This window comes from Engystomops pustulosus, chromosome 10 (genome assembly GCF_040894005.1).
Source record: "Engystomops pustulosus chromosome 10, aEngPut4.maternal, whole genome shotgun sequence".
In the NCBI taxonomy this organism is placed as follows: domain Eukaryota; kingdom Metazoa; phylum Chordata; class Amphibia; order Anura; family Leptodactylidae; genus Engystomops; species Engystomops pustulosus.
Window position 1 is genome coordinate 24,243,426 of NC_092420.1, and position 15,092 is coordinate 24,258,517.

General features: G+C 43.7%; 1 protein-coding gene across 33 annotated transcripts in view; it reads right to left on the reverse strand.

The window, feature by feature from the left end:
• Positions 1–15,092, reverse strand: part of CACNA1D (calcium voltage-gated channel subunit alpha1 D) — a 260,786-nt gene that overhangs the window by 185,388 nt on the left and 60,306 nt on the right. For all 33 annotated transcript variants that reach the window (XM_072126691.1, XM_072126697.1, XM_072126674.1 and 30 more), the window contains exons 2-3: positions 11,820–12,141; positions 10,211–10,316 (exon numbers count right to left, since the gene is read on the reverse strand). In XM_072126691.1, the coding sequence (XP_071982792.1) occupies positions 10,211–10,316; positions 11,820–11,995 (282 nt within the window). In that variant the 5' untranslated portion in view covers positions 11,996–12,141. The remainder of the gene's footprint in view (positions 1–10,210; positions 10,317–11,819; positions 12,142–15,092) is intronic.

Below are 15,092 nucleotides of genomic sequence, written 5' to 3' on the forward strand. Positions count from 1 at the left end.
AATGTTTTCTAACAAACCTCTGAGGGAGCAACCACACGGTTAACGCATGCCCTCAAAACGCAACGTATCAGCTGTAGAGATTTGACTAATTAAATGCGTTAACATTTGCACTTTCGAAAAGTTAACGCACTGCATTTATATCACGTAACGTTCTGTTAACACAGTGTTTACAAATAGCTATTTAAGTGCAATATTAAGATATTTTAGCTAGGCACATTTACTCTCCTCAGCTGTTGTGTTGCGTTTCAAAACGCAATGTAAGTGCCTCCGTTTCTTAATATATAAAAATTTGGAATAGGACAAAAGTGTACCATTTCTGTACACTTCCCAAATACTTGATATTTTGGAGCACATTTACTTACCCGTCACTCCACGTTCCCCTATCCGGATTGTCTGATTAGAATTAACTCTGCCGCGATTCAAGAAGATTGTGCGCCCAATTTCCTGCATGTGTCGTTTCCCCGCTCAGGTCCGCCGGAGTTCACCTTCTTCTTCCCGGTGCATGTAAGTGCATGGCTTGCGACACAATTTTACTCTTAAATCCTGCGCTCTGTCCAAATACTTCTAAATGCCTGTCCCTGCGGCGCGATCCCCGAAAAAGTTGGGTAACCCTGCGGAAATGCGGCCGCGGGACCCTTAGTAAATAAGCCCCTTTGTGTTGCTCTATTACATAAATATCAGTAAAACACATTTTCAGTTTGTAGCTGTAACGTTGGCGGAGTATGAATAGTGTAACAAGCCCCTGTATACATAACGCTATAGCAGAGCGCCTGACTCACAGCTAACCTTGTGTCCTAATTCATGCGCAGATAATCCTCACCAAGTCCTAATCTTAGCAGCTTGTCTACCTGCGAAACAATTAAATAAAGAAATCACATTACCCTAATACAGTCCCATCAAATCAAACCTGACCATCTCATTGTTAAACAACGCGCTCGCTGTTCTATTCATAGCAAGCCCTCAACGCTAAATCTTCTACTTCTCTTCAAGTTCACGTACTCCTGTGTATAATAAGCGGAATTTTATTAGATCTTCACCATGTCCCCCGCGGGGTACAACCAGGCACAGTGGAGCTTTTTTCGGTACGTTATTGTCGCCTGCACTGTCTATATACTTGTCTTCTTCAGTGGTGAACTAAGGCCACCATGGCCCCAGGGGTTGTATAAAGATTGTGCCCCCCCCCCCACCAGTAATTACTATCTGATGCTTACTTCTTTACGATAGCGATACAGGACCAGAACCATTGCTACATTACCAGGGCCAGCTGATTACAAGTATACAGTACTAGACCCAAGCTCACTACATTGAAACAGTATCAGAACCAAACTAATTACGTAGATGCAGTACCAGAACCAATTTTCACTCCAGGTTTTAGTAGGCCCCTGAGCAACGGAGCCTCTGTAGGCCCCTTTGCAGTGAACCCACATGGCTGTATGGATTCCTTATACAGCCTTATGTGGGCCACCCCCCAGCAGCCCTGGGCCCCGGCACTTGCCCAGTACTGGCGCCGACCCTGCATACAGTAGAGAACTAAGCCTTCTACATAGACCTTGCAGCGCTGGAGTCCTGGGATCAAGTCCCATCCAGGTCAACATCTGCAAAGAGTTTGTATGTTCTCTACGTGTTTGCATGGGTTTCCTCCGGGTCCTCCGGTTTCCTCCCACACTCCAAAACATACTGATAGGCTGATTAGATTGTGAGCCCCATTGGGGACAGGAACTGATTTGGCAAAAACTCTGTTTAGCGCTGCGTAATCTGTGTGCACTATATAAATAATGATATTATTATTATAACGGACAAGAACTAGTCTAACTACATTGATACTATACCAAGATTACTGCATAAACACAGTACTACACCACAACCAAGCCTAGCACATAGCTACAGTACCAGTACAAATCCAAACTTAGGGTACATTTACACAAACGAGGGATTGATTTGCGGCAGATATCAGTCCCAATTGAAGCCTATGGTGGCCAATCACTGTGCGGTGAGCACACGTTGCCACGCGACCATGCACGCCAGTCCGCTGAGGTGTCCCTCTAATCAAGTTTGGCGCCTTATTTTAGTAATACTAGACAACCGATGTAATTTTGAAGAGGAGCACAGAACATGCATCTGTGTTACCTTTTCAGTGACTCTTTCCCTTTAAATTTTTTCCATATTGTAAGTGGTAAAAGATTCATGCCACTGATAAAACACCAGCTCCTTTACCATAAAACATAAATGCTCCGCTCCGTATTAAACATTGGAAAATAATGAAGATAAGAGCATAGACTGATGAAACAGAACCCCAAAGGACAAAGAAGTAGGTTAACAGCCCCCAAGAGTTAATCAACCAGGAAGATGAATCACGATAGAGAGAAAGGCGAGACATGTGACGCTGTAATGTGCTCTCACCTATCATCTCACACATTTATACATTTCACCAACTTACTCTTATGGGTACTGCAAGGCGTGGAGAGATCTGCAGCAAAATCTGCATCACCCTATGCATCGCAACGGGGGGAAATATGCTGCACACAGTCTACAGAGACAATCTACAGTCTGCCCGATCCTTCTTTCCTCTGACATCTGCTGTTGGGGGAGAGATTAGGACCCCTCTATAAACAATAAGTGTGCCAAGGTGTATGCCCCCCTTGAGGTATTCCAAACCCATGTCATCATATTTAAATAACACATATTAAACTATTATCAATCATTAAAGGTGTTGTCTCAATCATATTTATCTAATTCTTCTATACTTCCGGAACGGCATACAGATCGGCTGAAACTCGGAGGTCCAGAGTGGTACAGAGCAGATCAGGGGGACTAGTAATCCTGCGGAGAGGGGACAGAATATGTTAAGGACACAACCCCTTTAAGGCTGACCGTAAGCATTAGATGAGTATCTCCAAATCTGGCAACGTGGATGGGTTGGGCTGAGCATGTAAAGTGTATGACGGAGACTCCGGATTCTACGGCAGATGTTGGGAAGATGAGGATCATTAATTGGATTTCACTGCCTGATGCTTTTGTTTTTGGGAAAGAAGCCTCTGCCCAAGATGAGACAAACGCCTCTCTTTGTCACTACACGTTACTACACTGCAGAGATGAGCGTCCATGTCTATAGCGGGGTCAACCTAGATCAGCCAAAGGATCCACCACCCGTGGCCATGACCTCCACCGATGGTCAGGTTTAGATTAAAACCTCCTCCAGAGGGAAATTGAATAATTCTGGATCACCAGTGTCACCCCCCCCCCCCTGATCAGATACGGCCATTATTTTCCATCAACTCCATAAATTTACATATTTATGATCCTTTCGAGCATTTTTTTTCTTCCTTGTATAAAGACGACTCATTGATATGCAAATACATTCCAATCTCTCCAAAAAGAATCTCGATAACTTCCAAGTCGAGGCCTAATCCCCGGATCATAATAGGTTTGTATAAGGACAGAAGGCAAAGATGAAAAGAAGAAAATAATTCTAGAAACCAGAAAAAAAAAACCTCTGTCACTTCCAATATGATAAAAACTGACAGCAAAACAAAGAATTGTCACGCAGATCCACAGCAGGGATTGTCATTTAGTGACTGTCCCCATCGGCACAACTAATCAGGTGTATGACCTACTACGCCGGGGGTCACATGACCACCAAGGATTTGGAGATTTTCCCACTGTGCCAGAATATTGTTGGAAGGCTGAGATTTGTTACATTGGTGAATGGTCCTTTAAGTAAATGGAAGGGATATTATATTTCTTCTTAGATAATCATCCTTAGATAATCCATCATGATTACAGCAACTATTATCACTTCTATGACATTTCTGCATATATGTGCTGTTTATCGTGCCACTAGATGCTTCTATTTTGGTGATTTTACAGAATATCCCTCTGCTCATGCTATAAAAGGCTAAGAGATGCTGGTGCCACCTCAGGGACCAACACTGATGTCCTGGACGGTGGTCACTCGGGGTCACAGGAGACTCGGTTTTTCACTGAATTTCCATACATTGAATGGAGCGTGACCTGTCTATGTGGTCACTGCAGCAGATGACCCCCTGTTCTTGGGATGGATACACACCTCAATGGTGGGACCATCATCAATCATATGTATCGAGCATTTTTTGCTTATATAAATACGTCATAAATGACCAGGATAGGAACACCATGGGGTTACAACTCTACCATCAAATTCAAGCATAAACCGGGGACACTTACTCATGGATCCAGTCACTGTGACTGTGGTCATCTTCTCATAATTGTTATACATGGCCTCCTTCCTTCTATGCTAATTATCCAGAGCGGCTTTGGGGCGATACCAGAGCCCCTAGGTGCTGTTGCCTTTCTCTGCCACCTGCTCCCTCAGCACTTCCCCCATCCTCTGCCTGCTGTAATCCCAAGGGGGGGGGGGGGGAGTAACAGTCTGTGATATACAGCACGTAGGGGCTCTGGTGACATCCTCAGAGCCCCTCAGGCTCATTAGCATAATTGTAATAGTTGGTTTTAGAAGGAAGGAGGCCATGGATTACAAATATAAGAAAATTACCACAGTCATGGTACCTGGATCTATGAGTAAGTGTCCCTGGTTTATCATGATGAATTTTGATGGTAGAATTTTTTTCTTAATTTTTAGAGACTTGTTAAAGGGGAGAATTTAATAGCCATTTGGGTTGGAAATGGGACACAAAAATCCCAGTGAGTATGCTGTAGGTCCTTAGCTATAGTCAAAAGGGCATTCTGGCACTAGACTGATCCGGGCTATCGTCTGATTGATAATTACTGATAATTATAGATTATTTTACCATATACAGTACCAATTACAGAAAAAGAATAAGCTTTCTCCTTCCTCAGTACAGGCCGATTCTGCAAACATTAAATCTGCTATAAACAAAAAGCAGATGGTATGATAATATTAGTGATGACTGGAGGGAAAATACATCTCCAATCATTACAAGTGCTGCACATCACACTCCAGCATCACTCAAACCACCAAAATTTAGATAAAACTGTAATTACTCTCAATATCCCACATCCCCCACAATCTCACATTCAGGAGCCTAAGAAACAGAGATATGACGGCTGTAGAAAATACAGAACAGTCATCCTACAACCGCTTGTATCTCACTTTCCTGGACATCTGTGAGTAGGATTTGGGGGAAGGGATGTCTGATCCTCGGCTTAACTGCACTGATACCTAAATATTCCCGTTTTGGGTAAAATTGCCAAAATCAGAATCAAAATCTGCATAAGTAACAGGTGGATTTGATGCGGATGCCCAGCAGATTGCCATATACGTATAAAGGCGGTCCCCTACTTAAGGACACTTGACTTACAGATGACCCCTAGTTACAGACAGACCCCTCTGCCCACTGTGACCCCTGGTGAAGCTCTCTGGATGTTACTATAGTCCCAGGCTGCAATGATTAGCTGTAAGGCGTCTGTAATGAAGCTTTATTAATCATCCTTTGTCCCATTACAGCAAAACATTTTTGAAAATTTAATTGTCACTGGTACAAAAAAAAAATTGTCTGGAGCTACAATTATAAAATATACAGTTCCGACTTACATACAAATTCAACTTAAGTACAAACCCAAGGAACCTATCTTGTACGTAACCCGGGGACTGACTGTACTGGTTTATGTACATACAGGTTACGTACAAGATAGGGTCCAGAAGTTTGTTCTAAAGTTGAATTTGTATGTAAGTTGAAACTGTATATGTTATCATTGAAGTTCTAGACATTTTTTTTTTCTTTTTGGCCCCAGTGATAATTGGAGTTTCAAATTTTTTTGCTGTAATGGGACCAGGGATTATCAATAAAGCTTCATTACAGACATCTTACAGCTGATCATTGCAGCCGGGAACTATAGTAACATCCAGAGACTGTCTGTAACTAGGGGTCTGTCTGTAACTAGGGATTGTCTGTAAGTCGGGTGTGTAAGTAGGGGACGCCTGTATTCCTGAAACGCTCCAAAAAAAGGTTACAAAAAAAAAAAAATTGACCCTGCTGGTTGTTTTTTTAGTTTTCTAACTTTTGACAATGATAATTCAAATATCTACTTCTACTGGAGAAAATGCAATATCCACTTTAAGGACTGTGTCGAGGAATACTCAGAGTCCTCGGTGGGCACCTGAAATATTAAGAGGCATGGTCCCGGGAGAGGTAAAATGATTTAAGCTTCTTGACTGAGAAATGCAATCAGACAGGAGAGAACAATCATGTACGGTGGATTAGTATACGGTATATACTCCCACCCAACCCACTTTCTGAAGTCTTGCTCATTCGCGGCGATCTCTATGGATTAGACAAAAAAAAAAAAAAATCGTATGAATAATGCATAGAAAACACATGAAAAAGAAACTGGAGCGTGGATGAAGACTTTGGTTAACAAGAGTAAAGAATGTAGAATAACAGAAGATCTGCTGGAGGATTAGCGCATCAGTCAGGGGGTCCATGCTGCCAGCGGATGATGGGTTACTGCAAGGATCACCAGTGTACGGGCACAATCATCCTATTTGTGCCAATTACAGCACAAAGTGGCAGCGCCCTCCCAGCTGATTGTAAAATCACAGCTGTATGCAGTCATCCGTCCCTGGCAGCTGTATTTACTAAGATGTGCCAGCGCTGTCCGTACCCAGCGCCATCTCTGCCACTTCGCTCACTAAGAGGAGAATTTTGGACCTTACAAGTGCATATACAGCAGCTATTATCACTTTTATGGTCTTTCTACATACATGTGCTGGTTTTCCTGCACTGTACAAGCCATAAAAGGCTATGAGATCCAACACTGAAGTCCTGGAAAAATGTCACTTTCACAGAATTTGTATAGATTGAATGCAGTGAGACCCGTCTATGTGGTCACTGCAGCAGATGACCCCCGTTCCTGGGATGGATAAAGTGTATTCAATGGGGGGGGGGGGGATAAAGTGTATCCATCCCAAGAGCAGGGGGTCATCCTTATAGACAGGTCACGCTTCATTCTACACGCTTCATTGGTGGGACTGGCATCAATCATACGTTTGCTGTTTAAATAGATATGTCATAAATGACCATGATGGTAACAACCCTATCAGAGACGTAACCATCAAAATCCAGCATGATAAACACTTACTCATAGATCCAGGCTCAGTGACTGTCATAATCTTCTTATGTTTGTTATCTGTTGTCTCCTTCCTTCGAAGATCAACTTTTATAATTATGCTAATGAGTCAGAATGAATGGGGGTTGTTACCAGGGCCCATTTGTGCTTCAACTTCACAGGCTGTTACACTGTCTCCCCCTCCCTTCTGCCTGATGCAATCTCAAAGCATCAGCACATGGTGAAAGGGGGTAAGTGCAGATGGGGAGGGTGAGACAGTGTTAAATCGTGTGAAGACAGATCCCAGAGGAGCTCTGGTAGTGCCCACCAGAGCCCTTCTGACTCATTAGCATAATTTGAAAAGTTGATTTTTAGAAGGAAGGAGGCCAAGTATATAACATATAAGAAGATTACCACAGTCACGGTCCCTGGTTTATCATGATGGATTTTGATTTTTGATTTTGGTGTGAGATGTGCCCCAGTCTTAACATTCCCAACGCCGCGCATGAAATGGAAGAATTAGGTTCTGGCCCCGCAGTAATATTGGCCCCTGATGTATACCAGGTACTGCTTGGCAGAGATTTCAGCCATAACCTGCAGCAGTATCCTGGCAAAGGTAATAGTAAATTTAGGGCTGCCCCACCCTGTTTTTTAAAGACGTGTCGCCAGGAAGGGTGATGATGGGATACAAAGCATGGTGAATGTCCCCCAACCAAACCATCTTTTCCTATTCCGCAAAAATAGAATGTGTTAGCAAACTAGAAACCCAGAAATGTCTGACTGGATCTTGGACACAATCTCTGGCATGAGCTTGGACATGCGCCGTGTGATTTCGGAAGCGCGCTGTGCGCTCCCTGGTTATGTGCTGTATTATACAAACCCATTATAGACAGACAGCAGGGAATACATTTCTCTATGTTCATCTTTGCATGTGAGATCCTCTTCACGTGCGGCACAGGGAAGTCAGAATGACTTAGGCGCACGGCAGGAGCCCACTCGTATCGCAGACGACAAGCGCTTTGTTTTATGTAACAGGACTGAACAAGCAAACATCTTACTAGCACAAGTAGATCGCAAAGAAAACACAGAAGTAAGAAACAGAACCATAAAGCGTCTGACACGGAGCTGAGAAGTGATTTGGACCTTCCGTGGTAATCTGGAGTAATTAATCTAACAATAAAACTAATGCTGCCAGAAGTTCTGCCTCAATTAGACGAAGGGGTGGGGCCTAAAAATTCTTGTGTAGATTTATAGCCCGTAATAAGTCAGATGCACCCGATATACCATCACCTATGGGGGCTTATATAGCCCCATTACCCCTGAGGATGTTGTGATTGTGGCAAAACATGCTGGCGGCACACGTGTGCCGCCGGCCATATAGCGGCAAGGTTTAGTACAGGGAAGAGATGTGTGTGTGTTTACCCCGCAAGGGGTTTTCCTAAGTTATCCCTTTACCTACCTTCCCCCTCCTAGATGGATGTGTGGCTACCTGTCTACTTGGGGGCATGTGCTGTGGCTACCTATATACTGGGGGACATATGCTATGGCTACCTATCTGGAAGCCCCCCCGTCTTTATAGGAACCAAGAAAGTGGGTAGTGCCCCTTTAAATCCGCGAGTGCCGACACACGCGCTGGCCAGCTGGTACGGGAAACAGAAAGTGGTTGGTTGAGTTAGCTATGAAACGGGCGCTGCCACAGAGAGAGGCACAGGTGTGCCTGCGATCCAAGACCTAGATCGCAGGGGCACCTGTGACACTAGGAATACCCATCTACTGGGGGACATGTGCACATGGTACGGCTCTTCCGGAATAACATTTTAAAATATGTGGCGTTCATGGCTCTCTCATCCAAAACGGTTGCTGACCCCTGATCTAGAGTCTTCTTCTGTAGATTGTTGCTGAGCCTTCTATGATCTGTGCTTCATTGAGTAAAACATCTATTCACACAGGCACACACACCCTGCTTGATAATTTACTCTATAAATGTCAGGTTTGTGTGGTGACAACTTTTTATTCTTAAAAATGGTGCATTGCATCCCAAAGGAAGAAGTTATAGTCTACAAACATAGGGGCTGCCCAGACTCTGCCCAGTATATGTCATATCCTGCAGGAAGAACAAGATGGGAAGACGGTGGAGCAGTTCCGATCCACAAAGTCCACATTTTTTCAGACGGCAAGAACGAGGTGTGAAGGTTGCCTAACTCATCTTAGACAGAAAGTGTCTCTTAGCTCATTTGCATGTGATTTAGAAGGTAAATGATATACAGACGGTCCCCTGCTTAAGAACACCCGACTTACAGATGACCCCTAGCTACAAACGGACCACTGGATATTGGTAATTTATTGTACTTTAGTACTAGGCTACAATAAACCACTATAACAGTTATCACAGGTGTCTGTAATGAAGCTTTATTATTAATCCTGGTTCTTATGACAATCCAACATTCTTAAAATCCAATTGTCACAGAGACCAAAAAAAATTTTGTCTGGAGTTACAATTAGAAAATATACAGTTCTGACTTACATACAAAGTCAACTTAAGAACAAACCTACACGTAACCCAGGGACTGCCTGTATATGATTTTTAGAGAGAATGATAAAAAGGTTATTTTTACCCTCCTGAGGATGCTGGTCGTAACAATGTTAAAAAACTATGCAATGTGGTCAGTGTCATTTACGTTATTATACATATTTGTCTTGTATCAGACTTTCTTAATGGACAGTCCAAACATGAGATAAGCCGTTGCACTCTTGAATGCATCTCCATACAAAGCAGAGCCTAGAAGCCACATGTACCAGATAATGTAATCGGGTAACGCGCCGCGCTCTCTATATATACGTTGTTTACATAGGAGCGTTCGCTTGAGACATCACAGAGCTCGACTGCTATCAACTCTCAAAACATCCTCCACAAATCTAATTCACAAGTGCCCATCCGCCCGGCCCTGTCATGAGACAAGCTGCACATGGACAGGAGGCGATTCAGACAATTTTGCCAGGAAATCTGCAACATTTTCAAACCACAATACAAAAGATCCAGCTTCCGCCATTACGTAATCCTCCATTGACATTTAGGGATGTACAAAATCCGTGCCCCGATCCAATTCCCAGCGGCAATAGAAGAAGATAAACAGCGAGGTCTTACCAGGTTGTGATTGGTGGAGTTTGAGTCGTCTTCAGGGAACGGGATGTAAACAGCTAAGGCCACACAATTGGCAAAAATCGCCACTAATATAAATATGTCAAATGGTCTGAAGACAAGGGTTAAGGTTATAACATGGCTAAAGACATAAAAAAAATTAAGGAGAAGAAAGTCAGACATACTGCTTAGACAATGGCTGCAAAGAAAATGCAATTTAAAGGGGTTATCCAGTATTTCTTATTGAAGTCATCAATATCGGAGCAGAGACGGGCCAACACCCCATCCCAACACTAATCAGCTGTTTGGGACTGGCACAACCTGGCGCACAGACAGAAAACAAGAGAGTGCCGTACTCTCAACAGTGGCCACAAACTGTAATTGCAGGCTCAGCTCCCTTTGAGGTGAATAGAAGAAAATATTGCAGCAATTTTGGGTGGTCCCTATAGAGAGCCATCTGCATCTAACTCTGTGTTGTCCCAGGCGTGACACAAGATCCTGATCAGATATTGATGGCCAATCGATCCCTTTAAGGCTCCATGCACATGAATGCGGCTTCGTCAGTGTTCTACAAAGGTACAGCCTGTAGTATTTTAAGATCTCCTAAAATAAATTTTTCAGCCAACTCCTAATTTAGGGAGGCGCACCTCGGCCTCCCTGTGCATGTACCTGAGGTCTGGAGCGTGCACGCCTGAAGCTGATTACTACTAAGCTTATTCTCATTGTAATTGAGGCCTGGGGCAGATTTAAGATAACGCTATCTAGGGCTCTGCCCCATAAAGACCTGGGAGTGGATTGCTTTCCCAAAAGCCTCTGAGTGGTTTTATTATTAGCTCTGTTAGAGGCTGCTGTCTTCTGGTAGGGGTCCTAGTTGTCTCACCATTTCTAAACTGATGGCTTATACAATGGTCCAATGGCCTATGGTCAGCTCTGACCATAATAAACAGTCTATACAGTGCTAGGTATAGGCCCTGGAGAGCTGTATAATATTACACTTGTGCATGTGTAGGAAGTAGCAGCAGGACTGTGGAATATGAACTTTTAATCCAGGTTTGCAGCTCCTGTAAGTGCTCTGGCGGGCTCTATGAGCCTGAAGAGCTTCCTGCTCTTTGTAATGAACTGCTCCACAGCCCCTCCCCCCTGCTCTAAATGACTGCTGTAGTATATAACCAAAATACAGCTCTTACTCTGAGTAGAGGGGAGGGGCTGTGGAGCAGCACAGTGCAGAGAGTAGGAGGCTCTTCAGGCTGATAGACCCCTTGCCCAAGCAACAGAGCTGGATTAAAAAATATAATTTTTCACAGTCCTGTCACTACTAACAGCATACACAATGATACACATGATCTCCAGGGCTGCAGATGAACACTGTCTGCAACTATGTATGGCAGCCATGATTCCCTTTAAATTCAGACACGTCATGTTGAAAGTTATCAGCTGAATTCATATCATCTTTTATGGTAGTAAATTTCAGTAATGCAGTCTCACCCTAGTTTCTATACAAGAAGCTTTTTTTTTACCATATAATGCCTATTTTCTTGTAATGTAACTATTTTATTATCATCATGTAACCTATTTGTATACATTTAAGAAGCGTACACTCCACCATAAAGGATACTTCCATTCTACTATACTGATACAGGCTCTCCGGATTGGGTTATTGAGAGACAAGCAGAACAGGGCCCGGGCCGGTCTGTTGTTTGTCGAGCCTCCTCCTTGTTTCTTGCTTTTAGCATACTGCTGCCGCTTCTTCTGTGACAGGGATCCGACCGGCAGGGGCTCAGCGGCGCTCATATTCTGGGCAGCCTTGGCCTGTCTGGCAGCATCGATCGCAGCTTGCCAAGATAGGACGGTCTGCTTGGATGGTGCCGGATCCCTGGACTGGAGACTTGACCCGTCAACAGCGAGTGGAGGTCGCTTGCTACTTGCATAGTTCGCCCCTGTGAACAAAAGGACATGTTAGTTTTCCATCAGATAGACAATTCATTATTCTAGTCATACAGGAGGTTCACTACAGACTCTAGTAAAGGGCATCATATGGGAGAGGCGGCCATAGAATAATCCAGGAGCACCACACCTACATATATTACCACATTACATAGCCAAAGCCTACAAATCATTTGCAATTGCAAACAGCAACTCTCCCATCTTGGAGTATGTGTGGGGCATAAGTTTGCCATATTACCTGGTTTTTGGGAAAAATGTTTAGACTACCTATCCTAGTGGGATGACACAGATGATCTGGGCACTCGGGCAGTCAATACCCCCTCCACTGTCACAGCTTTTGAGGGCACCCTAGAGACCACAATGAAAGGGAACAGTCGGGGATGGATGAACATGGCACTTGTCCGGTCCGACGGAGCTAGAAAGTATTACAGGTACAGTGTTACAGGTAAGAGGTAATCCAAAATTCATCAGAAGCACCTGCTCCACAAAACCTCCGTGGCGCCGCGGTCATTATCACTCATTCAAATAATGAGAATTCTGATTACACCAGATGTATTGGGGGACATTTACTATGGCGTTTCCGCCAGTTTTGTGGCGCTCTCACCGTATGTTCTGGTCTCCGACCTATTTATTAGCTGACGGCGCCAGAAAAAATGACTTTTTCCGCCTGTTCCGACTCTTTTCCAAAAAAGGGCGTGGCTTTGGTGGAGTAGAAACTCAGACACAATTAACATGTGTCACAGCCATTTTTGGGCGCTGTAAACTGGCGGAGAGTAGACCAAAAGAAATTTGGTCTAGCAGGGACACAGGACAATGCTATTGCACTGTTGCCTGTTCTCCGACTGTTGGACTCATTTCTGGTGCTCGGGACAGATTTTGGTCCCAGGGACAGAAAATGGTCTCGGCGCCAGAAATGTATGTGCACAGCTCCACTATATTACATGTGTATCTTCTTTCCGAGAGCAGGTCGGTAACAAAGCCAATGTAGACACCGACACTTTATGTAAATGTCCCCCCGTGTGTATAGAGCTTGTGCAGAAAGAGTGATCAAGAAAATATCACAAATATGATCTTCAACCCCCAATGTGCATGACCAGCTACCCAGAATCTAAGGCTTCATGCACACTACGCGGTATCACAGATGTGACTGTATTTTCTACGGCTACTACTCATCTCCAAATCTTCCTATTGGCATGAGCCGGACATTGTCAACGTTTACTATCTTCACCTCACAAAAAATAAAAGGTTGGCGTTTGCTGCTAAGCTTGGTGCATTGGCTCAATGTTTCAGACAGTGGGTAAAAGCCTGAAGGATGTGACTAAATTGACAACCCGGCCTTTGACAAGTGGGCTGTCCTTATACAGTCAGGCACTTGGATACTGAAGGCGGAGATTTATCAGAAGTGTCTAAGAGCAGAACTGTTCTAGTTTCCCGTGAAAGCCAATCAGAGCTCAGCTTTCATTTTCCCACAGCTGTTTATAAAATGTAAGTTGAGCTCTGATTGGTTTCCATGGGCAACTAGAACAGTTTTACCTCAGACAATTCTGATAAATCTCCCCTTCAGAGTGTGTAACCGTGGTAACACCCTGCTGCCAATGTACTCACCCACATCACAATGGAACAGCTGTAGAACAATACAGATCTATTAGAAAAGATGAACGAGAATTATTAGATTATTAAAATTCTATAACGAATGACAAAACAGCCTTGAAATATGTGACGACAGGTCCGCTTTATGGAGCATTTACACAGTTAGATGATCTTTCTACACAGACCAATGTAAAACAATCTATTTAGATGGTTAACTGTTCATACAATCATTAAATCCCCACAGAGACAATGACAAGGTCAAGGACCATAAACAACCAAATCTGTATATAGAGGTCATATGACCCAGATGCTACTGCAACCAATTCCCTGAGGCAATAGGGGCCCTAAAAGCCCCTCTTTCAACTTTTTGATCTGCTGTCAATGTTAGGTTTAGGATAGTTACACTGCTTATCTACCAGCTCTCTGCACTGTGATTTAGGATACACAGGCTGCCAGTAAGCAAGCAAGGGAGACTGTACAGCATTATAGTAAATTTTACTCTTCTCCTAGCACAACAAATCAGAGACCTTTTCCCTGGATATGACAGTACTGGAATCTGATACTTTAGCAGTATCTACCGCACATAATGCTGTGTTGCTGTTTCAAAATTCATGTTCTAGAAGTGTCTAGAGTTGAACCGCTGTAGCTAAGCACACATGTTGTCTCCAATGGATAGATTTGGGGGTTGGTAGTTGGGGGGGACAAAACATATATTGGAATCTCTGCACCTAACTATATAACACCCTAGAAGTCGAACCTGTCCTGCTACATTGATGGGTCATGTATGGACAAGGAAACATAACAAATTCCTTACAGAACAAAGGGAATCATAGTTCTGAAGATTAAATGGATATACACAGGATCTATGGAAACCCCTTCATTTTTCATAGCCGTAGTTGGCGCCATAGGACATATCTTGGAAAACGATTCCCCCCATCTGCAACATTGCTAATAAGAAGCTGTTATATGGCTCTCATAATTCCCTGTCAGATTAATATTTCATTTTTTACATAATCAAAGACCTGAATACATGTCTCCTCTGGTATACAACTATGTGCTAAACTCTGGAGACAATGTACAAAGCAGACGCCAGGCCACAAGTCATCAATAATGGATCGTCCTTTCCCGATCTCTCAAGCTGTGAACATAAAGTGAGAGTAACATTCGACAAATAGGATGTCTATGATGTTGGACTTTGAGTGGGACATGGGCATGATCTTCTTCAGACGTGAGACCCCATACTGACATACTGGGGCTCATTTACTAAGCGCATTTTCGACGGGTTTCCCGACGATTTCCGTTTTGTGGCAAATTGTCCCGGGATTTTGGCGCACGCGATCGGATTTCGGCGCAT